Consider the following 26479-nt stretch of genomic DNA (forward strand, 5'->3'; position numbering starts at 1 on the left):
GCAAAACCGTGTGATTAGTTGACGAAAGGACGTGCCTCTCCAATGGGAACCGAAAACATTTGATCGCAAGGTCATAGGTCAACCGATTCCTCCACAGGAAAACACGTCTGATATTTTGTATACGACACTGGTGACAGCATGTGCATCACATGACAGGAATATGTTGTCGACCCACCTAACTAGTACACTTGGCGAATGGGTGAAAAGTTTCTTCTACCTTGCCCGATTTAGGTTTTCTTGTGGATGTAATAATCACTCCAAAAAAAGTGATGAAAACATAAGAGTTTTTCACATAAACTGAAAATAAAAAGTTAAAATTTTCAGTCGAGGGAAGGTTTGAACCAAGGACCTCTCGTTCCGCAGCTGTTCACGCTAACCACGGGACCACGGAGCTCCTCGCCTCACATTGCCCTTAATATTGCCTATCTTACGCATGGACTACTTAGTTTGTATATTTTGCTTATTTTTTCATAGTTCCACACAACTTCTTCCTACTTTCTCGATTGATCTGTGTTCAGTTTTTCAAGGCCTATCCACTGTGCCAACTTATAACTAAATCTGAGGGGGGTGCGATGGGGATGTTCCCTTGTGAGCACCAGCTCCAAGGTGCCATCTGACGTGCCTCTGCATGGGCCACCGCTCATGGCTTCCAGTTTTCTCCCTCCAAAACGCAGGTTATGCATTTTTGTCGTCGACCCACAGAACACCCTGAGTCAGAACTTTATTTAGGCAATGAGCCCCTCAATGTTGCAGCACAGTCCCATTTCTAGGGCCTTATTTTTGATAACAAGCTGACATGGTTGCCCCACATTCACCACCTAAAAACTACATGTATGCGGAAGCTTAATACTCTCCGACTCCTAGCCCACACATCTTGGGGTGCAGACCATTCCACTGTTCTCCATCTTTTCTGTGCTCTGGTCTTGTCCAGACTAGATTATAGCAGTCAGGTTTATGGCTCAACAGCTCCTTCCAATTTGAAACTCCTTCACCCTGTCAATCATTGTGGGGTGCGTATGGCTGTTGGTGTCTTTCGCACTAGTCCTGTTGGTAGTCTCCTCACGGGAGTAGGGATTCCCACTCTACACAATCGACGGAGCCAACTCCTTGCTTCTTACGCAAGTCGCCATTCGCCAATTCCCACCCCTCGATGGTGCCTAGATTACGGATTAGGACCGATCTATTTCAGGGTCCTAAGGTCTCTGCTGTTCCTGTGGTTTACCAGTGTCTTGTATGTGCCATCCTTGCAGGGTTCCAGGGTGCCACCATCTTTTACACTGATGGTTCTAAGACTATTGATAAGAAGGGATAAGCTTTCACGCCTCGTACTGGCTTCAAGCAACATTTCTTGCTGGAATCGTGCAGTGTGTTCACAGCAGAGGTTCTAGCCATTCACAGGGCCCTCCTTTTTGTTTCTCAGGCCTCCCTCCAGCGTGTTTTAATTTGTTCAGACTCCATGAGCCATTGCAGGCTATCGATTGATGCTACTCTCATCACCCTTTGGTCTCTGCTATCCATAGCTTCTCTCTTTGTCCTTGAGTGTGCCTCCTGTTTAGTCATCTTTCTCTGGGTCCCAAGTCATGTGGGAAGCAGATACTTACCCCCATTTCCTTTCATGATTCCAGCTGTGGATATGGGGATCTATGTCAAATCTCTCTTTGCCCAACAGTGGAATGCCATCTGGAGCACTACTACTGCTTGTAGTAATAAATTCCGCACAACCAAGGAGTCTGTGGCAATTTGGCGATCTTTTTTCCGCTCCTCTCGGAAGGAGTCTGCTGTTTTATACCGCTTACGCATTGGTCGTACCTGGCTCACCCATTGTTTCCTCCTATATAACGATCCACCCCCACAATGTGGTTGTGGAGCCAGACTGACGATATCTCACATATTAGTGGAATGTCTCCTTCTTTCAGCCCTTTGTGTTAAGTATAATCTTCCCAATTCCTTATATTTAATATTAGGAGATGATCCACAGATGATTGAACTGGTCGTTGGTTTCCTCCATGAAAGTGGTTTTTATTTCCAGATAGAAAGTTCTCCTGTAGTCTTGGAACAGGGGCAGGTTGGTTGTGGTTGGGACTTCTTTTACAATCTTCTTAGTCTGTGACTCCTTGACTGCCCCCCTTTTTATCCAGTTTTTAGATTTGGTCTCACCTTTTATGCTTTTATTGTGTGTGTTTAATGTTCATTATTTTATAATTTGGCTCCCCCGACTGGATCTGTCCACTTTTAGCAGACCCTCTTTCTTCTGTAACTCACTTTGTAATCACGGGACTGGTGACCTTGCTGTTTGATCCCCTACCCCTCAATTAATCAATAAATCAAACATAAATCAGTGTTACAACATTCTAGATACAGGACAGGGCTAGAAGGACGTTTCCTTCCCATCCTGTTCGGTATTGCACAGAAACCAGTACCCTCGTAGGCAGGCAGTATTTGCTGCTCAGTGCTCTGGCTTTTTTCTAAAACTGTCACATGTGCTGTATTGGTTTTAGCTGAGAAAAACTAGATTGTGGCCTCAGAAAGAAGTCCGAGAAAATTGTTGCATCATTTAGCACTTCGGACTTGTGTGTCAGTAGCCTCAGCACACAGAGTTATGCAGAAAATCCAGCTGACACCATACAGAGTACCTATAGTGCATCTTCTGATCAATTCAGGTACTGTTGCTCAGTGTCAGTACTGCAACTTGCTATTGCAATATGTTCATGAGGGAGAGATTGGTCCTGAATTGCTTCTTTTTTTCTGATGAACCTTGGCTTCAGTTATCAGTTACATGAACTTGCAGAACAATTGACGTTGAAGTTGTGAAAATCCTCTTAGGTTACATCAAAGAGTCCGTGCATTACATGAAAACAGGAGTGTAGTGTGCAACCAATCTTTTGCCTACAAACCATTTCTTCAGTATGTGAACATTGGACTACAACCTTTCTCTCAGAGAGGAAACAACTTGACATGCAGTTATTTCAAGGAGTACATTGCCACTCTGTGTATGACAGTTTTTTCGAACAAAGAACAAACTGTTCTTCATCAGAAGAAGAGGATTTCAGGATCAGTCTCTCTAAAACCCACAGACAGCAATTGCGAGTTGCATTAATGTTATTGAGCAACAGTATCTGAATTGATCAGTTGATGCACTGCTGTTACTTTGTAAGGATTCTGATTGAATTTGTGCACTGCTCTGTGAACAGCTGCTAATAACCAGCCTGAAGTGCTAAATGTCACAATGATTTCCTCAGGTGTCTTTCCAAAATCACCCCTAAATTTTCTAGTTTATTCTCTGTTAAAGACAGTATGCCATGTGCCGCAGTCTGAGCAATGGGCAACGTATCATGCAGCAGTTGCAGTTATTGGTCCCATGCAACATCAGAAACAGCTCTTGAATCATAAGTGAAATGCACTGCATAAGGATTCATTTGTCCTTTTCCTCATTCTGTAACCTACGTTACCTCGACTACCATGGCTTTATTGTTCCTGGCTATAACAGTGCAGTGCATTAGCGAGCTACAGCAATTAAATGATTGATGTTGTACTCTTCAGTCCAGAGACTCCTCACTAGTGTGTCCCCTCTCAGTCTCTTCATCTCTGTCTACTACTGCAGCCTGCATCCATATGAATCTGCTTGCTGCAGTCAAACATTAGTCTCCTCCTACAATTTTTACTCCACACATTTCCCTCTGTCACTAAATTAACTTTTGCTTGATGCCTGAGGATGTGTCCAATCAACCCACCCCACATTTATGTCAAGTTATATCATAGAGCTCTATTTTTTCCAACCCAGTTCAGTATCTCTTCATTAGGTACTCAGTGTGCTCATCTAATATTTAATGTTCTTCCATAGCACCACATATCCAAAGCTTCTAATCTCTTGTTTGTAGTGTGTTTCGTCCTTGTTTTACATCCCAGACAAATACTTTCAAAAATACTTCTTAACACTTACATTTATATTCAGTCTTAACACATTTCACTTTTCCATAACACTTTTCCTGCTGTTGCCAGCTTGTATCTTCTACAATCTTTACTTCAGCCATTGTATGTCATTTTGTTGCCCAAGTAGCGAAACTCTTTTACTAATTTTAGTGTTCAGTTTCCTAATCTAATCGTGTGAGCAGTGCATGATTCCATTTGGATACACTGCATTATTTGTGTTTTACTTTTGTTGATATTCATCCCATAATTTCTTTTCAAGATGCTATTCATTGTGTTCAACTGATCTTCCGTCTGCCCCGATAGCTGAGTGGTCAGCGTGATGGATTGCCGTCCTACGGGCCCGGGTTCAATTCTTGGCTGGGTCAGGGATTTTCTCTGCTCAGGGATTGGGTGTTGCGTTGTCTTCATCATCATTTCATCCCCATCCGGCACGCAGGCTGCCCGATGTGGTGTCAAATGTAATAAGACCTGCACCAAGGTGGCCGGACCTGCCCCATAAGGGGCCTCCTGGCCAATGACGCAAAAACGCTTATTTCATTTCAACTGATCTTCCGAGCCTTCTGCCATCCCTGACAGAACTACACACAATTACTGGCTAACCTCAAAGTTATATTTCTTCTACCATTAATTTTGATTACTTTTCCATATCTTTCTGTGGAGTCCTTTTATATTTGTTCTATGTACAGACTAAATAATATGGGTCATAGGCTGCGATCTTAACTCACTCACTTTCCTTTCATGTCCTTCAACTGCAGTAACTGCAATCTGTTTTCTGTACAAGTTACAGATAGCCCCTGATAACTTCAAAATATCACAGAGTGTATTTCATTTAGAATTATCAAAAGTATTTTGTTCTGATTCTACAAATGCTAAAAATGTAGTCCCCATTCCCTTCCTTTCCCTTCAGTTTATCTCCTAAGGTAAGTTATAGGATTAGTATTGTCTCACATGTTTCTGTATTTCACTGGAGCCCAAACTCACCTCTGCTCATATTGGCTTAAACTAGTTAATCCATTCACTGTGTACTAAATAAACAGTCACTAGTCAATATCCTCATTTATCAGTTATGTCAGTATTGACTTAATTTCTATATATATATCTGGTCGGGGATCAGTTGAGATGTCTAGGTTCTGAAGTATTGTCATCAGCAGAATAAACTAAAATGGTTTGATGCCTTTCTGTTGGTTCTGCGGAGTGGAGACGACAACATTACGGTCACTGAGATAGTGGTAATAACAGAAAGTTGCTGCAGGAGTTGTTTTTCTCTACCAAACCAATTACAAAAGCAGTTGGGTTCAGATAGTGTAGTGAGCAAGTAGTGCAATGCAACAACATGACTTACCTGAAGCTATGGCATGGAGAGCCATAGGACAGTCAGAAGTAGGACAGACACAGAGGGAGGTGACTGCAGCTATTGGAGTGTCCCAAAGTGTAATATCCAGGACCTGTATGCGATTTCAGACAACAGGAACCATTAAAAGAAGGCAATGCTGAGGTCATCCATGGATAACATCAGCAAGAGATGACCATTATCTCCGGTGAACAGCCCGTTGAGGCAGGAGGCTGAATGCAACTCAGCTGCAATGCACCCTCCAGGCAGCAACAAGACGTGCAATATCAACACAAGCAGTCCGAAATCGCCTTCAGGAATGTGGCCTCTATGCACAGTGTATGTCCTATTAAAAACACGACACCATTTAGCCCACAGAAACTGGGTGGAGGAAAATCAGGATTGGAGTCGTAATGAAAGGTGCTGGGTGCTGTTCACAGGTGAGTCAAGATTTTGTGTTTAGCCGGACAATCATTGCTCCCTCATCTGGAGAGAACGTGGAACTCAGTACAATCCTGCTTATGTGCAGGGAACATAATGATATCAGGGTGGTGAGCGAATGGTGTGGGCAGGAGTCAATATTGGCGGCCGTATGGACCTCTGTGCCATTCAGAATGGTGCTTAGACTGCTCAGAGATATAGAGATAAGATCCTTTGACCTTTTGTTGTTCCCTAAGCTGGTGTCATAGGTGATGGGTTCCTTCTGTTGGACGATAATGCTCATTCCCACAGAGCTGCACTGGTGGACAACATGCTTGAAGCTGAGGGAACTGAATGAATGAAGTGACCAGCTTGTTCACCGGACTTAAACCTGATTTCGCATGTTTGGAATTACTTTGGAAGATGCATTTCAGCCAGACCAGCATCTCCCACAACAGTTGCAGCAATGGATATTGCACTCGTGGAAGAATGGCCAAATATCTCTCAAGAGCTGTCCATGCCACACAGGTGTGCAACTGTACTGGCCATCTGAGGTGATCACACACCACATTAGACAGCAATGAGAATGACTTGTTTCTCTATTTTGGTAGCCCCATGGTGCCTTGTTCTATGTAAACGCCATGTAAACCTCAAGTAAAGAGTTGAGACAGCAAAATATCATACTGTATCACACACCAATTACAATTGCAACGGATATCTGAATAAAATGCGTTACCGTATGTCTATTGTGTATGATATCTCACCCAGTCGCCTAATTGTTTTGAGCAGTGTATATTAGTAGAAACAGTCAAATTGAGTCCAGTCTGTAACCAAGTATAGACAACCACATTATATGGAAACTGCAAATACAGCAAGTTAGTACTACTAAGGACAAGTTAGTACTAGTAAGGATAGACAATGCAAGTCGTGCCAGGTTGTTCTGACAAGACTTCACCCCACTACAAACAGCCAAGGACATTTAGTGTCCATAGCTAAGTGTTGTCAACTATGTAGGCAATAAGAATGCATATAATATCCAGTATGTTGAAAAATATGTAAATACTAGGTTGAAATACTCTGTGCAGCATTTTAATGTACAACGAGTGAGGTTGTTTTCTCACAGTGTTGCTCCTTTATGATCTGCATTGGTAACTTGATTTGTCAAGTGTGCTTTTGAGTGGTGGAGTGGTGTGTAATGGTCACACCTGTCACCTTTGATGACTTTTCGTCCTCAAAGTAAGACTGGGATCCGGAAAAAAAGGCAACATATGAGCTGACGTGTGAAATACACTTGCAGCAGAGCAGAAGAAACAAAAAGTCAGGAGACCGTTTGAGGGTGAAAGAAAGACTACAAAGAGAATCAGCCTGAAATAATTAAGAGGGAAACTTGATTCGTGAATGCAGGAAACCAAAGCACACGTGCCAATATTTGCACAAGCTCTTAGGTCACTACCCCAATAAAAAAGAGGGATTGTTGCAGCATAATTAAATCAAGTCTAAATCTGAAAGCAGAGTTGTCAGTGAAGTACAAAACTCACCACCAAAGCCCATTTATTACTGACACATATCAACATACAGAACAAAACTGATGTCTTGGATGGAGAGTGCTGCTGTTTATACAAACATCAAATATTCTATAATATTCAAACATTATAAACGTATGAAATTGTGATAAACTTGCAGAAATGATAAATGCTATATAACAAATAATTGCTGGTTGTCAGGTTTGAACCGGTGATCTGCAGCATGCCAGTCAGTGACACTAACTGCTACACCACATAGCATGGAACACAGCTCACAGCATTTCTCCCTTTACTGTAGAAACAGTGGTGTGAGCCTCTACAGCACCATGGATCTAAATCTTTTCTGTGTTACTCTCTATGTCAACACTGGCGGGTCTTCGTATTCTGATCATGTTGTTACATTCTCTTCCCTATGATGAATATTGAAGGTAGCCCGCGTCATCGAAGTTTTGTGATTGTTGAGTGGGTCTTCCTCAGAACGGAAGCCCTCCTCATCAATCTATACCTCAGGACGTTAATGGGGCTACATATGACATATGACAGTTCTGTGCTTTTGTCTTCTTGATGAAACGCTGTGCTTGATTTGTGATGGTACACAGCAGTATGCCATAGTGGTACCTCTGATGAGAAAAAAAAGTGTTAAAGTAATCTTTGAAGCTGTCTAAATTTCTAAAAACTTATCCAGATGGCTACAGTACTGGAAACTATTTTTTTACAAATCAAGCACTAATGAAGGGTATTATCCTCAACTGTGTATATGATGCCTAACAAGCGATGAAGGAAGCCGAAAGTAGCGCTTCAGTTACTTTTCCAGTAGTCACTATCCACATATGTGTAATAATTCATACTAAGCATGGTTGTATCTCAGTGGTCGTGTTTGGCAATGTAGTGATCTCTATTTTCTTCTAGGCATTCAGGGTCCATATGCATTCAAGTCGTAGTGATGACATGTTTCATGTAGTCATACTGCAGATGGTCTGGTTGAAAAAGGGATGGTGTATCCAGGAAGAGTGTACCCATTGTCATTTCAGTCTTGTGTCCATAAAGCAGAAAGAACATTCAAATGGTTCAAATGGCTCTGAGCACTATGGGACTTAACATCTGTGGTCATCAGTCCCCTGTGGTTATCAGTCCCCTAGAACTTAGAACCACTTAAACCTAACTAACCTAAGGACATCACACACATCCAAACCCAAGGCAGGATTCGAACCTGCGACCGTAGTGGTCACGCGGTTCCAGACTGAAGCGCCTAGAAAGAACATTCTGAAGCCTTTAGTACCTTGTTTTGCTGTGTTATTTGCATCACAAAAGGCAGTGTTGCACCACAATCTCTCAATTCGACATCAGTGTACCTCAAGAGCACCTCTGCCAATGTCTTATTAAAGCATTCTGTGAGGCCTTAAGTCTGTGGGTGTTTAGGCAGTTGTCATAGTGTTGACTGGAAAACTTTTCCACTATTAGATGTCATCACATGGGGTGCTCCAGCTTCAAAATAATGTCTTCTATAAGGGACCTTTCAATTTCTTGAGCTTCAGGAGTTGGCACAGCTTTGGTGACATTGTAGTGGTTGAGGGTAGTCAGAACAGACCATCCATTAATTCTCATTTTCCAACTCCAGGAACCTCCCAAAAAGTCGAGTCCAGTTTGGTGGAATGGCACTGCAGGCAGAATTAGTACCAGATGCCCTGGAGGGAAAAGTGGCAAGTGCTCTCATCACTGGAATTCTTTACAGTGGCTCACATAGTGCCAGAATGGTTGGGTAGAAATCTGACCTGTCTTGAAACCCGGGTGACCAGATGTTGGAGCATCATTGAGGAACTTCAGGCTAGCTGGCCATAGATGTTCTGGGATTACAAGCAACTATTCCCGTACCTTTAGAGTTGAGTTGTTGCTGCTCTTCATAGTTAGTGATCCAAAGTTTGACTTGACCATCTGCAATGCTTATGACTGTTGCTGCTATTTACATTTCTTTTGTGAGCCTGTTTAGCTTTCTGCAGTCAACAAAAGCATCACAGTTTAACTGAGCATCTAAATTGACAAATGGGGGCACACACTGTTGATGATGGTGAGATAACAATGTCTTCATCGCCAAACAACCTCCCAGAGAAAGTTTTATCATGTATACTTATTGGAATAGCTTTTTCAATCTGGAGCTCTCATCTTCTGCAGTCTTTGCAAGAAGTTCCATCAGAAAACATTATAATGTCTACATTTTGTTAAAATGACAAGTTCAAAGAGCTTTGTCATGTCATTGTTAGCTATTCTTGCAATAGATCTTCCTGTTGACTAGGCGTATATCCTATTTGCGACTTCCAGCATAATCGATTTTTTATCACATAAAATGGTGTTTTTAGCTGGCAACGATAAGCATTTGATTTTACAGAAAAAGAAGCCCCTGATTTGACTGGCACCTAGACATTTTGCCTGTCAATGATAAGGTGTCTCTCTTCTGTAGATGGTCACCTTATTTAGTTTTCCTGAATTTGGCAGCTAAGCAAGTGGCTGATATTTTGTTTACTGTTGTCCACGGAGGACTTTCACCTGTGATGCTAATCTCCATGGATGGCTGTGTTGCTTAGTTTTCCTAAAATCATCTGCTAGGTGAGTGGCGGTACATCTTTTTGGCAGTAGAGAATGGCTACAGCATGTTGTGGAGTGACCTCGTCCAGGTGGTGGACCTCATTCTACAGGTTGAATATAATTTTTTGCAATTGACTGGTGTGAATAGAACTGTTTTAATGATTGATGTCTGGTGGCATAGTGTTCATCAAACACTCGTCTTCTCTCTCTGTAGTAGTGTACAACATGTCTGGGATGTTGACAGTGGAAATATGCCAACATGTTAACCTCCTTCCTCCCAAGGCCAGTTCCTCACAACACTTGGCAGAGGAGTTGGCTGGACACTGGATTATTGTTTAACATTTGTGGCATGAGTCCAAGTTAGCCAAGTCAGTTCTTTCTGGTATGTTCGACTGGTGGCAGAGATTGATGCTAAAGATTTTGATTCATCTCTTCTTCAGAATTCTGTGTAACATCCTGCAAGGGGTCAACGTTCATGGTTGCTACCTCTCGCTTACTTGGTTCGACAGTTCTGGGTACCTTAGCAAACTATATTTTTTCTCTTACGACCTTTCATACGAGAGAGGCCAAGGTCATAGTGGTCTTCTGCAAGTACTATAGGGACCACATTCAGAAATCAGTCATACTACTTTCTTTTGACTTTTTTTCCATTGAATTTCCTCAGTGCAACCATTATTAATGTAAGAAATTTTGAGAGCATTACAGAAATGGCAAATACTAAATAACAAATACACTGCCTGCCAAAAAAAGTGAAGCTCCCTGAAGTCACAGTCTGATGTCATTGTCACATATACACCATCAGTGGTTACATAAATGATTAAGAGTTGCAATTCTCTATGACTAGTAGGGCATCCAGAGGGCATTAATGTTGTTCATGTTTAGTGTTGTTACCAGGTCTGGTAATTTATTTAAAGATGTGAACAGCATCAGATATTGATGATCACTGTGAAGGACATGGAGATGATGGGTATTGATGTGAGACAGTGTTATCAGCACAGAAAGGGGCCTCATTGTGGGTCTTTATTTGGCCAGCTGGCCGAATCTTGCAGTATTGTGTAGCATTTGGATGTGACAGAATAGTATTGGACTGCATTGGAACGTAAGGGCAGGTATACTTGTTGTCAAAGTTCTGTTAAACCACGTCTGACCACCACAAGGGAGGATCACCATTTTGTGCCTGCCGTCCGAGAACAAGTAATGAATGCCCTACGACCTTCTGCGTCATCCCGAAGCTTTTGGTCAGAGATTAGCAGCAGCTAGACTAGGTAATTACTGTCCCACGCGTAAGTTCCATTAACATCACAACACAAACAGCTGTGTTTGGAGTGATGATGTGTTAAGGAAGTGTAGACTGTTGATGAATGGCGTCGCATTGTATTGAGTGGGGAGTTGCAATTCTGCACTATCACAGGTTACCATTGACAATGAGTTTGAATGTGACCTTGGGAGAGGTCCCATTCCTCCAATATTCTGGAGAGGCACAGCAGAGTTAATCCTGGCTTCATGCTGTGGGAAGCCATTGGGTATGACTTCAGGTGATAGCTGGTAGTGATTCACAGAACACTGATGCGACAATGGTATGTCATGGATGTCTTGCACCCTCATGTGTTACTTCTTGTGTGACAGTATTGAGGTGACATTTTTCAGCAGGACAGAGTTTGTCCAAACGTGGCACATGTGTCTGTGAACTATGTGCATGATGTTGAGGTACACCTGTGGCCAACAAGATCACCAGCTCTGTCCACGATAGGACATATGTGGGACCATTTCAGGTGCCAACCCCTTCTGAGCCAGTATCCAGGATATCAAGGATCAGTTACAACCATTATGGGCCAGCTTGCCTCAAGAAAGGATATAACGGCTTTGACAGCTTCCCAACCAAATCAGTGTTTGCATCCAACCAGAGAAATTACTGAAATACTGTGTCAACATGTGAAGTTTTATTTAGTTTCTTCCTCTCCTTCTTGATGTTCACTTTTTTTGTCAGGCAATATAACTGCTGGTTATCGGGTTTGAACTGACAAACTCCAGCTTCCCAGTCAGTGATGCTAACTTCTGTGCCACACCATGTGCAGCACAACTCATAGCTATGTGATAGGCACACTCATAGGTCATGTTAACAGTGAATGTAGGCAAGATGCAATACTTTTAGAAGTGGTCTACATACTATGGCAGAAATTAAAAAAGGCTCAGGTCAAATCCTGGCCTGTGATGAATGATACTTCATTGGGCAAATCTTCCCAACAACAATAGATATAATTGGCTGGATATTACAGAAAATAATCAAATCAAGGAATTAATCCAAAATAAGCAAGGTGAGCATAGTATTGCAAGAGTGTGTCTTATTCCACATATCTGCAGAAGAGTGAATGTTGGTATATTAAAGATAATGTGAAAATTAGGACTCCATGCCATGAGAAGGAATGAAAATTGTGAGATATGAAAAATAAATATTTCCAATGTCATGGTGATTGTGTTAGTTTAACACTTGACTAAAAAAAGGGGGAGGGGGGTTACATCCAGTTCATTAATACTAAATGGGGAACACTTCATAATTTCTGCAATTTTTTTTTAATTTGGTCACAAATTGACTTTTGGTTTCTTGTGGTCACCTAAGGATAGCCTAAGAAACCAAAAGCCAGATTGTGACCAAATAAATATAATTTTGCAGAACATTAGAAAATGTTTCCTATTTAATACTGTTATCACGTTCTGCCAGGCACTGATGGAAAATTCTGTTAATGGGAGTTCATTGTTTGACTCCGCATACTATGCTTGTGTAATTTCTGCAGAATTTTTAGATATGTTGCTGTAATATAGCTTTCGATGCTGAGGGCTCTTTCAATCAAAATAGGGAAAAAATGGCTGGATGAAATGAGAATTTTTGTTGATTATGTTGAAGGCAATTTTGATACCTTGGGAAGGAACTATCAGTACATTAGAATGAAAATGGTATGTCGGTAGTGAAATATGCGCAGACAGAATAAGATAATAGAGGTCATAGGAGCTTCAATGCAATTTAGTATACTTCATTCTCGAGTAATGTAAGTTCTGTAGATATAGGTCATGACTTCTTTGTTTCCAGTGGACTATTAAGTTTCATAACTGTAATTATTGTGCTCTTGTGAATTAATATTGTTGTAAATGGTAGCGCAAATCTTTTGATAGTATATGTGGTATTAAAGCAAATACAGCTCGTATCTCACTTCGTGTGCAATGTGCAACAGTGTACTGAATATAGTCAGCTCTTAGTTTGATCTTTTCTTAACTACTCCGATAGTGCTCAAAAGCTGAAATTAAGGATGTAGTGCAGTGACTAACACATTGGACTCCTATTCAAGAGGAGTGGGTTCATAATCCTCATCTGGGCATCCTGATGTGTTTCCTCTAAGGCTATGTCTGATTTTTTTCCTCATCTGAAATTGAATTGCAGCTGCACAACCGCATCAAAGCAGAATATAAAAATGTAACTTTCCTGCCTTCAAAACCTTAAAATGTACTGAAACCACTTTCACATTTAGGAGAATTCTTTGAGCATTTTGGATGTACTATTAAGTTTTGTTTTTTTATTTGTAGGCATTGTATGAGAAAGATGCAGATGAATTTGGAGTAGAATGGAGTTTCTTGCAGAAAGAACTAATTCTTTCTGATTTGAAAAATCGTACTATGATTAGGAGTCATACCATGCGTGCCTACGCAACATTACGATTCAAACTGAAGCCTAAAGATGCGACAGAAGCACAAAAAGATGAAAATGATCTGGAATTTGCTGTTCGCCTCTTTCATCTCATGAGGTAAGTTAACTAACTTGCACTTATTGCTAGTATTCCATACATGAGTAATGTCAGTTGTAAATCTAATGTAAAAAGTACATCATTGTACTAATGAGTATATAAAATCGCTCACCTCACACTTAACCCTCATTCAGCATGGCTGTGAAGCACTGAAAGTTTGCCACCATATTGCTCAGCACTGACATAATAGTGGTAATCTCTCTGTACATCTCCATATGGTGTGTGGCAGAATGAGCCATGTAACACTGCTAGTCATTCCCTTTCATGTCCCACTCACAAATGGAGTGAGAGATAAATGACAGCCTGTATGCCTCTGCACAAGCCCTGATTTATCTTGTCTTCGCAGTCCTTAAGCAAAATATATGTTGGTGGCAGCAGTATTGTTCTGCAAGCAGTAACAAATGCCATTTCTTTAAACTTCCTCAATAGTAGTTTATGAAAAGGATATCTTCTCTCCTCCAGAATTTTGATTTGCATAATTCTCGCTTGTCGAGCAAACCTACCAGTCTATTCGAAAACTACAAAATTCATTTCTTCCCTTCTCATAATTATTAATTTACATTTTTCCAAGGTTTGTCATTTCCGTGTAGCAGTGTTGCTGCTAAAGACTGGTACATTTAACACCCCATTATCAGATGTGTTTTTGCTGAAATTGTACAGATAATCAGAGAAGATAAAATAGTGTGTATGCAGCAGAACACAATTTCAGATCACATCTAAATATTAAATACAGAAGAGACTTTTTGGAAGGTTCAATTATATACATGGTGTGGTCCCAGTATTTGTAGTGAATGTGTTACACATTATTCATTTGTGGGTGAATATGATGGTCGAAGTAGAGGGAATATAAAATGTAGACTGGCAATAGCAAGGAAAATGTTACTGAAGAAGAGAAATTTGTTAACATCAAGTATAGATTTAAGTGTCAGGAAGTCGTTTCTGAGAGTATTTGTATGGAGTGTAGCCATGTATGGAAGTGAAATGTGGACGATAAATAGTTTAGACAGGAAGAGAGTAGAAGATTTTGAAATGTGGTGCTACAGAAGAATGTTGAAGATTAGATGGATAGATCACATAACTAATGAGGAGGTATTGAATAGAATTGGAGAGAAGAGAAATTTGTGGCACATCTTGACTAGAAGAAGGGATCGGTTGGTTGGGCATATTCTGAGGCATCAAGGGATCACTAATTTAGTATTGCAGGGCAGTGTGGAGGGTAAAAATCGTAGAGGGAGACCAGGAGATGAATACACTAAACAGATTCAGAAGGATGCAGGTTACAGTAAGTACTGGGAGATGAAGCAGCTTGCACAGGATAGAGTAGTGTGGAGAGCTGAATCAAACCAGTCTCTGGACTGAAGATCACAACAACAACATGTAAGTAACATTATTATTTTGGAAAGATTCATTGTTTTTTATTGTTTAGATTTAGGGAAACGGCATATTACTGTTCTGATATGAGTTGCTACATTATTTCCCTTTTTAAGGAAAAAAAATAAAACACACTATTTACCGCTTATTCAAGACAATAATCTGGAATGACATGTTCTAACAAGTTCCTACAGCAACAACAAAAGCCGACATGACTCTGATACTGTTGAGTTAGTAAACTCTATTTGTAATGGGTGCTTTCATAATAGTTCTGACAATCCTTAGAAAGAATGGCTTAAACTTGATATTTATGATTCTCTTTGGCTTTCTTAATAATCGGTTTTTCTGTATATAATTTCAAGACATTTGAGAATTTGTTGCCATTCTTCATTGGGAACGCATTTATAGCCTAGTTCTTCAAAACGTCCAGATGAAACTGTACCAATATCAGATCTATAACAGTAAGTTTTTTAAAGCTCTTTCATATAAGTCATAGAGGCACAAATGTTTTGCCCCATAGTTAGTTAAATAGAAGTCATGTAGGTTATAGACTTCACAAAAAATTCCTTGCCTCTTTCGCTCTACATCTACATACATATTCCACAAATTACCCAATGGTGCAGGTTGGAGGGTACCTTGTACCACTACTAGTTGTTCCCTTCCCTTTTCTGCTTGCAAGGAGTGAGGGACAAATGACTGCATATGTGGCTTTATATGAGCTCTAATTTCTCTTATCTTGTTCTTGAAGTGTACATTGGTAGACCCATTCTGCAGTCAGCCACAAATGCTGATTCTCCAAATTTTCTCAGTATTGTTTCTCAAAAAGAACATCATATTCCCTCCAGTGATTCCCATTTGAGTTCAGGAAGCATATCTATAATATTCGCATGTTGATCAAATGTATCAGTAACAAATCTAGCAGCACAAATCTAGCAGCATGCCTCTGAATTGATTTGATGTCTTCCTTAAATCCAATCTGGTGGGGATTTCAGCACTCCAAAGTACTCAGGAATGGATTGTACTAGTATTTTATACACAGTTTCCATTATAGGAAAGCTAAACTTTCCTAAAATTCTCCCAATAAACTGAAGTGTATCATTCACATTCCTTGCTACTGACCTTATGTGGTCATTTCATTTCATTTTTCTTTGCAACATTACACCTGGATACTTAATCGACATGACTGGGTCGGACAACACACCACAAGTACTGTATTCAAACATTACAGGATTGTTTCTCCTTTTTACCTGCATTAACTTACATTTTGGAACAAGCTGCCATTTGTGACACCAAATAGAAATAACTAGGAATATTAATTAGGAACTGTACCTTTATGCCCTCTAAGCTTACACTCCATTGAATAGTGTATTGAGTCATATTCCATCTGAATAGTGATCTGAGTCACTTTCCATCTAAATATGACTTTTGAAAAATTTGGCATATTCAGTACCCTTCCATCACCATTGTATCAATTACTAATAATAGAAGAGCATTTGGTTCTGTCACTTTTCTATCCTGAGATGTGCAATCCTCAGAATATAGAATGACTTGAAGAGGATTTTCCATAAACTTTCTGGACAGGACGTTAATGACACATGAGGTAAGCTATGTTGAAACCAATTCTCCTTTAGTGTCTCAGAACCAGTAGCATACTGTGTCATGGCTTTATAAAATGTACATTGTCAAGTTAGAAACAACCAACTTTGTTTTCTTCCATTCTCTGTGCCACACCATATGCCACCACTAAGGTTCTCAGCTCTCTATCTGCAACACGTTTTGCACTTGTTAAAGTTAAAAGTGGTTCAGTTTAGGGTGAAACAATCTCCACATTGAAATTTTCTTTGTAGAGTCCATCAGGCTGTTGTTTGGATTGTACAGAGTGCTCACTGAACAACTTAGAGGGGCATTTCCTGCAGTACTGTGATGGCATTTTTGGAACACTGTCCTGGAATTCTTTTGTGTAGATATTCCCTTACTTTTCTTTTATTTGTTTTATTTGAGAACTTGAAGCTTCTGAATGAGGACTCAGCCTATCCATGGAATGAATGTCAGTGTGTCCATTCTTTGATCTCAGGGGGATTCAGAAACATATTTTTTATGAAGTCTTGTTTCCTCATTTCATTTCATTTCTCAAATATCAATTGTCAAGTGATCTTTCACAGAACCATTTGTCAAGTGACCTTTTACAGAACCCAAAGACATTCTGGTCATATTTAAAAGCCGTTTGTGGCACCGGAGTTAGTGTCCAGTCCCTAGTTAATGAGACAGGAACTGAAATTGAAGGTAGCAAAGAAAAATTTGAATGCTTAACTCCGTTTTTAAATGTTCCTGTACAATGGGAAACCTAGGAGAATTGCCCCAACGTAATACTCGTACCACTGAAAAGATGAATGAAGTAAGTATTAGTGTCAGTGGTGTTGAGAAACAGCTGAAATCATTAAAATTGAACAAACTTGCAGAGCGTGATGGAATACCTGTCAGATTCTATACTGATTTTGCAGGTGAGTTAGACCCTCTTCTAACTCTAATCTATTGTAGATCCCTTGAACAAAAAACCATGCCTAGTTCTTGGAAAAAAATACAGGTCATACCTGAAATGCCCTCTAAACCTGCTGGGCAGAACAGGTAACTAGGATTGTGGAAAGGGCCAAATAAGGTTGGGGTCAGTTTCACCTTCTAATTGTAATTTAATAACACATTTACAACCAAAGCAGCACATACCCGAACCTTTACCAAATGCAACTCTTTCACAGCTGAAGGCCTCCAAACAAGAAATCTTAAAAATCAGCAAGATAAAAATGCAGTCAAAATAGCAAATAAAATAATTAAAAAACATATATCACAACTAGGTGGAAAGCCTCAAGGCAAAGTAGATAGAACAAACATATGCAAGGTGCAATACAAGTGGCTGAAGGCCACAATTAAGTTTCAAAATTTTAAAATATATTACCATAATCTTTTAAAAACAGAAGGGTGCAGTGTTTAAGCTTGAAAGATAATTTTAAAAATAAGGTTGCAAGGCTGAAAGCTGCTCTCGTTCTTTTAGGTGAGACAGGTGGTGAGCCCATCTACACTTGATCCGTCGGAACCCAACCAGGGGACAGCCACGGACTGACCGACATGACGACTTGCTTGCCATCAATCAGTACACGAGAACTCAAACACAAAAGGTTACGCACGTGATAATCCACAATGAAGTATGTATTAGCTGTCAAAATTACACACCATGTTGGAGAGCAACAACAGGTGAGGAAAGGACACTGCCTGAAATCACGCTAGTGGCCAGGGCATGTAACCGAAACACTAACGGCCACAAGGCAGAAAATTCCGCTGGTACACTTGAATTTGAAATACGGGAATTTAGTTAACTTCACCCAAAAAGAACACTGCATTAATTTACATCAGTGGCCAGGGAAGGTAACCAGAACACTAACGGCCACTAGACAGAAAATTCCGCTGGTGCACTCGAAATGTAGTCAACAAATATAGTTAATTGTAGTGCATGCTGGCTAAATTTCAGCAATAGAAACACTCGGAGTTGCTCACAGGAAAACCTCCCCAACAGCAAACCACTGAAACGAACCACCAGAACATGAACGGACGTGGCTTGGGTGGTTGAAACCACTACTCAACTTTGACATCGTGGGTCAGTGAACCACAAAGCTCGTAGCGATTGGACAGCTCCACACATGCTCTGACACTGCTCGGGGACTGCTTGCAGACCCAGCCAACTGCACCGCACGGAGATAACTTCCCTGGTCTGCAGCAAGCAACCGACTCCCCTCAGAACATGTAAAATAATCGTCAGTGGACATAACGTCAACTACACACACAACCTGACAAACACTTGCATGAAGACCTGAATGATACACAACAGTAACTAAGCACACACGAAGACAAATTGGGAGTCAATGCACACACGCACAGCCGATTCATGAACGATTGGTGAGCCAAAACGCATCGTCTAGTAGGACGACCGACCGACTATCCCCCAAGACCATGGCCTGGCTCAAGTGATGCATGGCAGCAATGGTCGGGCGAGCCAAGTTGACGCAGGCCTCACTTCTCCAACCCAACTGCACTAGTGCCGCATTGCAACTCCCCGACTGGTTGGTCCGGACTGCACTCCAGATGCGTTCCAACTGACTGGCAGCCCGAACTCGCGACCCGCACTGGCTTATGACAGACAACAACCGGGAATTAATAATAGTCGAGCAAAGATACTACGAGAGGGGATATATCGATAAGTGCTGCTAATGCCGCTCACAGTCAGGCAAAGCAGCAACTCAGTGACAGCAGTAACTTAAATTAACATAGTGAGGTGGAAGTACATCAAAAATAGGGTGTAAAATACATGATGGCGGGAATACGAGCCACGCACGGATCAACACCTGTCCAAAAGAAGGGTAGTGGAAGTGATAGTGATACACGAAACTACCGTCCAATATCCTTGACATAGATTTGTTGTAGATTCTTAGAACATATTCTGAGCTCAAACATAATGAGTTGTCATGAAAGGAATCGCCTCGTCAATACCAATCAGCAAGGATTTCAAAAACATCAATCATGTGAAACCCAATATGCACTTTTCTCACTTTGGATCAAGGCCATCAGATAGATGCTGTATTTCTCTTTTTTGGAAAAGCATTTGACTCAATACCACACCAACACGTATTGTCAAAAGTACAATCATATGGGGTATCAAGTGAAATCGGTGACTGGACCGAAGACTTTTTGTTAGAGAGGGTGTAGCATGTTATCTTGGATGGAGAGTAATTGTCAGATGTAGAAGTAACTTTGGGTGTACCCTAGGGAAGAGTGTTGGCACCCTTGCTGTTCATGTTGTATATTAATGACCTTGCAGACAATATTAATAGTAAAATAGGCTTCTTGCAGATGATACAGTTACCTATAGTGAAGTACTATCTGAAAGAAGCAGCATAAATATTCAGTGAGATATTGATAAGATTTCAAAGTGGTGCAGAGATTGGCAGCTTGCTTTAAATGTTCAGAAATGCACTTCACAAAACGAAAAAACATAGTATTCTATGACTATAATATCAATGAGTCACTGCTAGAATTGGCCAACTCATACAATACAAATACCTGGCTGTAACACTTTATGAGGATATGAAATGGAGTGATCACATAGGTTCAGTCATGGGTAAAGCAGGTGGTAGACTTCAGTTTACTGATAGAATACTGGGGAAATACAATCAATCTACAAAGGAGATGCCAGTGGGACTTACCCTCTGCCACACACCTCACAGTGTTTTGCACAGTATAGCTGTAGATGTGGATGATAAACCACAGTACCCTTTCTCCTGAATTCACCATTGTTCTTCGCAGGATGTTTGGTTATATAATGTCAACAATCCTGATAACTTAAATTTTCCTCTTATCCTATGATGTCATTTTCCAGAATGTCAGTTGCTACCTGTCTGTCATCAGCAGAAAATTCATGACACTTTCTTTGAGTGGATTTCTGACACATCTTCAGTGTACATGTGAAATCCAGTTTTCATGGGTCCCCAGATTATAATGGATAATTTTGTCGCACTGCTTTTTAGTATACAGTTGCCAGTTGTGTAGTAATATAAGTCAATGACATTTTCAGTAACATCTGTAAAACAATAATCATCACATGGCAGTTTGAACATCACTAGCTTCAAAGCCATAATGGACCTCTAATGGGTCACATAAAAAAGATTAAATTTAATGTCCTCCAAACACTGTAAAACTTTTGTACACTAAGTGGTGTTTCTTTATATCCTTGTATATACACTCACTTGTCCATGAGTTCTCAGCAGGTTATTGGCATATTTCTCATAGTCTTTTGGTCTTCATTTTCAAGTCACCGCTAAGTTAACGTAAAATGCTTGGCATTAACTTTCACTATCCTTATTTTCCCATCTTCCTGTGAGTTTTCATAATTATTTGGTAAAATTTCAATGTCATCATTTAACATTGAGTGTACAGATAACTTAATACAAACGGTGACTGCAGTATTGTTGAGAGTTCTTTTCCGTCGGTCCCATTGAGAAGTAGAAGCTCCAAAGATGTGGAATGAGGTATACATTAACAAAAAAGAAAAGATATCATAGAATATTAATCTGTCTACTGAGTGAACAACAAATAATCACTATAGCGCTATTCATGCTTATGCCATCTAAAATTAATCAAGTCAGTTTGAAAGAAAGCTGCTTTTCTTTGAAAAGCTTCTGTGTCCTCATTACCCTAATTAGCTGCTGCTTATCTGCTTTACGTAACTTAATACACTTCTGACCATTAACAGTGCAGCTTCAAGAACGATAGCAAATAACTGAATTTTACTTATTGTGCTTACATAGTACAATAAGGAGAATACATACGTTGGTGAGAATATATACGTTGGTGATTTTGTTGTATATAAGGTACAAAATTAAGTACACAGACCTGCCACTTCCAGCATGAACAATGACTCTAACTCATCTGAACTTGGATGGTAGCTACAGGTACATCTGTGTCAAAATTCATCTACACAGTGTCTGGGGAATGGTGACATGCTAGTCTGTCAGCAACTCATGACCAAATGTTTTAAGTAGGTGAAAAATCAGGAGAAGGAAACAGTCATATACCCTCTGCTTCGAGGTAGTTCAAGAAAGCAAGAGCGACATGCGGCCTTGCTTATCTTCTTGAAGGATGACATCACGGAGACCTCGAAGATAGGGCGAAGCCATCAGTCTTAACATATCAGGCCTGCTATCTTAAATTACCTGCTTTGTGAATCAAAAATAAGATTATGATGATGGTGAATGCAATGTGTCAACATTTCTTCTCTTTGGAGACTCCACACATGAATTACTCAAGCGTGATGATGTATAAGGAACCAGGACTCATCTTGAAAGACTATGTGGTGCCATTCCTCCGTCAGGTGTTGTTGTTGGTTGCACCACTGTTGGTGCACACTGTGCTGCTGTCAAGGAAAGCCACACACAATAGTCACTATGCTGACATTGTGTGTTGCTTCAGATGTCATCCCACAGTCTGTAAGTATACTTGTCTAAAGAAGTTTATTTCCTGACTCTGTGTTGCTTGACTATGTGATCCTGTACTGGTGAGCAAACAATGGCTTTTCTCTTGGGCACAGTAACATTGGCCTGCTGAGATCCTGCATCATGTTAAGGATGGCCCTCCTAACCCCATTGATTCCATATTCGCATGACGGTCGTTGGATCCCAACCAACACAAGCAGCAGTATCATAAACAGTAAAACCACAGTTACGATAGACCACGGTCCTATGGCTGTCAAATGCTGTCACATGCCAATTTGGCATTTGTTGCATGCCGTCATCATGATGTTGCAGTTTTATTGGGTGGCAGCATATTTACTTGATTACAATGATACTTTTTAAACTTTATATTACAGTACAGTCCTTGTGAGTTCACTACATACTTTTATCGAAAATGCGTTTGGTAGGTGCCTAGCTTTGACGTCATCCGAGGCAGAATGTATGCCGGTGTTTGACTGATGTGGACTTATTTATAGCTTGGTGCAAAGTGTCTCATCGCTGCCTTCCTGGCTGTATTTGTATATGGGCTCAGTGGACTGCCAAAAGGAACATCTGCTATCAGCAACCATAGGCACAATTTGCAGCATCTAAATGGCCCCCGTCTCGGATTCGTATTAATTAATATCTCTGTTGTGTAACAATTTACAATCTTCATAATTTTTGTATAACTGAAGTTAAGTTTAACAATGGAAAATCCAGGATTGAAAGTAACAGTATTGAAATGGATAGTTGCTGCTGACCATACAGCACCTTCATTACTCTGTAAATCACTGATTTTGACCAAAATACTGCACCAATCTAGTTGAGACTTGTAACTTCTGCTTGTGACATACATTTAAACATTCTGAACAATTTTCTATTTTCTAGCTTCATTATTGAGCACCACTTAATTTTTCCCAAAATAATGTATTTAACAAAACTTATTCATCTGATCATTGTGAGATTTAACAGTTTTAACATTAATATACTGAAGGATACACTGACAAAGTTTGGAAAAGCTGTTTCAATTTTTTTTTCTTAATTTGACTCTTAGATTACGATGCAATACTTTGTGTGCTATGCACAGGCATGTTATGATAACGTGGCACTAGTAGTAGGGAAGTGGGGTAAGTCCCAGCTTACTCACTTGCATCTGTATCTCTCAAAATGATACAGCACTTGTTTTGCCACGGCACTTCAAACTGAACAGCGAGCGCCAAGCCGGACCCTTTTAGTACAAAGAGGCTTTCCCATGAGTGATGCTAACTCAATGGAACAAAGATGCATAAGGGTAGTTTCAATCTATCCGGAATACCTTACATCATGCAGTTTTACAATGAACACAGCAACCTGAAATGTACCTAACAAAGCTCTTCAGCACCAGAATCAAGATATACAGGTGAGATATAGGTGTTTGTTTTTTCCATGCGCTGTTCGAGACTGGAATAGTAGAGAATTATTGTGAAGGTGGTTTTATGAACCCTCTGCCATGCATTTAAGTGTGGTTTGTGGAGTATCGATGTAAATGTAGATGTAGATACTGCATTCAGGGAGTGAAAGATCCCTAGAGGAATCACTTGGAAGAGAAACGGTGACCTCGCCCCAGGGACCAACAACTGTAGAATCAGAACTGCCATCCATACTGCAGAGGGGAGGGGATCATCGGCTAAACACCAGGCTGGTTTGAGCCGATTTACAGACACTGCTTCTTCCCATTAAATAGAATTTCCTGCTCTCTACTGAGGACCCTGTGCAGGCCAGAGTAGGGGCATTGGAGTGTGGCTGTAACTGACTCATCACATAGCATAATGTAGTGTCACTGTTTGAGGTCTTTATATAGGAATACACGAGGAATGGTATGATCTCTTGGAGGGAGGAGAGGGTGTATGTATTTTAGAAATGCATTCATGCGCTCGTTTAACAGTTCTGGAAGTTTATCTGTGGTTAGAATTGGCGCTGGCTCAACAAACTGAGTGAGTAGGACAAGGACTTCGCTGTATAAGACTCTGTTAATGAGGCTTAGAGGTCATCTTTATTTGCTGTGTGCATCCCAAGTAGAACCCATGGAAATGTGGAGGGCCAAGAGCCACCTTGGCACATAAGTGCCGCCTTCAGAGTGCAATGACATCTATCCAGTATGCCTTTACTCTTGGGATGATATGCTGTCATGTGGAATTTCTCCATCCCACAGAGCAGGCAGAAGAACAATCCTGACTCGAAGAGTGGGACGGCATCAGCTGATATCAGAGAGGGGAACGGCTTCAACCCACTGTGTTGTATAATCAGTAGTAGACAGTACATAACGAAAGCAGTTCGGTAGGTGTAGAGCGCCGATGATGTCAATGTGGAGGTGTCGTAACCTGTCCTTCGGTATGCCAAATGTTTTGAGGGATTTGAGGGATGGCTGGGCATGTCTGCCAACTTTGCTCCTTTTACATGGTTCTCATGCATGTGTCCACTCCCTGCAGTTATTTGAATCCCTGACCAGACGAAGTGTTTCATTGTGATGGTAGTTGTAGCCTTAATCCCTGATTGGGTGAGGCCATTAAGGGAGTTGAAAAGTGCACGACAGAGGGAGTTGGGGACGGCCGGGTGGAATGTACACTCTTTGACATAAAACTCGACCGGCGGCCGGCCGCTTCAGAGGCTAAGTCCGCGCCGATCGCGACATGGGACAAAAAAACTGGCCAACTCGCTAATTCTCTAAGTCCGGTTATCTGCACAATCTGGCAACGCTGTAGACTGATGCACTTCCTGGAGGAAAACTTGTCCCAAGATAGAGAGACTCTAGGCTGATTACGCCTGTGGTCTAGCGGTAGCGTGCGTTGTTTCTGTTCATAATGTCAGTGGATCGAGAGCAGCTGGCATAAAATATTTTAATAGCCTCTTCTATCTGAATGCTGAAGACGTGAATGTAATGGTAGCGCAGATTCAATCTATTTCGCTTTGTGACACACCAATATCAAAATTTTATCTAGTAACGATTTTGCGGCAGATTTCCTGCAGACTGTCCTCCTCCGGACGCCGTATGCGGCAAAGCTCCGGGATCCATTTGCTGGCTACTGGCAGCGGCCGTGGCGACAGCAGCGGCGCTGCACTCCCCCGTTCTTTATCGAAAGCGCCTGCTATCGCTCATCGCTTTTGATGATTTAAAACACTTTATTATTAAATGTTGCTCCACAGAAAATTTCTACAATTTCCATTCACGCTCAAAAGCAACGGAGACAGACGCCCTGATTAGTAGGCGGGTAATCGGCAAGAGCTGAGTATGGCCCGAAATTAATTTTATAGACTGGGACGAAATTAAACCACCTCACTACATTCGATGAATTTATAAATGCTTCATACCTCGTTTCTTTTCCTTTCAAACTTAATTATTTGTGCAACTTTTGGTCAATGTTTGGATGTTTTCGTCAAGCCAGATTGAGCGTCTGTGGTGTAAAGTGTATTACAGTTCTTGTTTCATCCCTTATGGTAAGTCTATGCGATAAACTGTGTGAATACCTTGCAATGCATGCTCTGTAGCAGTGCAGGCACACTGCACATTTGGAGTTCCATGTATGGGTTCATGAAGTATTTATTGTTGATCGGAAGTGATAGTTAAGGTCATCAGATTTAAACCAGAAAACTTTGTCGTTTTGAAGGTTTCAGAGAACGGAAAGGAATTGCTAACGCCGGTGTTAGAAAACGTCTACAGTTAAATGCTATTGCAAACATTTAGAAGATGGGAACTATATTAATGAACATGTGCACTTCATAAACAACCTTCTGACATGTTAGACCTATATGACGAACAAAGCTCAAATTTATATCGTTGACAGTCGGTTTGAATCTTTTCAGGACGTATTTTACAGTGAAGCACCTTGGAATTTGCTAAGCAGAAATCCATGATATTAACTTAATTTACTAAGTCGAAATCGGACGAAGATTGATGTTTAAAGGCATTCTTCAGATTTTGCATAAGAAATTTTTACTAGCAGTTTGCAACTCCATTAATTAAAATGGAAAATAAAAGGTTGTAGTCAGCGGCTTCTACCGTGATTCGAACTTACAGTACAAGCACTGCAACGCACAAGGGAATCTCTGAGCTAACGACACACTGGCGGCCAGAGGTGGACTATGGTCACTGCGATGTTGCCTGAGCCTCAAAACGCAACCTTAAACACACAAACAGAGGAGGTGGGGATTACTGTTTTAACGTCCCGTCGACAACGATGTCATTAGAGACGGAGCACAAGCTCGGATTAGGGAAGGATGGGGAAGAAATCGGCCGTGCCCTTCCTAAGGAACCATCCCGGCATTTGCCTGAAGCGATTTAGGGAAATCATTGAAAACCTAAATCAGGATGGCCGGGCGCGGGATTGCACCGTCGTCCTCCCGAATGCACACACAAACAGGTGTTACTTATGTGAAGAACGCCGTTCTTGGAGTCTAGAAATTAAATATACTTTCTAATTGTGTCATCTTGCAGTGGATTATATCGTACGAGTCTTCGATGTG

At 40.9% G+C, this 26479-nt stretch overlaps 1 protein-coding gene across 1 annotated transcript in view; it reads left to right on the forward strand.

Annotated features, from left to right (window-relative positions):
* LOC126175038 (ATP-dependent DNA helicase 2 subunit 1) overlaps window positions 1–26479 on the forward strand; it is a 165911-nt gene that overhangs the window by 58959 nt on the left and 80473 nt on the right. Inside the window, exon 5 of the mRNA XM_049921540.1 lies at window positions 13360–13577. Within this exon, the coding sequence (XP_049777497.1) occupies window positions 13360–13577 (218 nt within the window). The remainder of the gene's footprint in view (window positions 1–13359; window positions 13578–26479) is intronic.

The sequence above is a fragment of the Schistocerca cancellata genome, chromosome 3 (genome assembly GCF_023864275.1).
Source record: "Schistocerca cancellata isolate TAMUIC-IGC-003103 chromosome 3, iqSchCanc2.1, whole genome shotgun sequence".
In the NCBI taxonomy this organism is placed as follows: domain Eukaryota; kingdom Metazoa; phylum Arthropoda; class Insecta; order Orthoptera; family Acrididae; genus Schistocerca; species Schistocerca cancellata.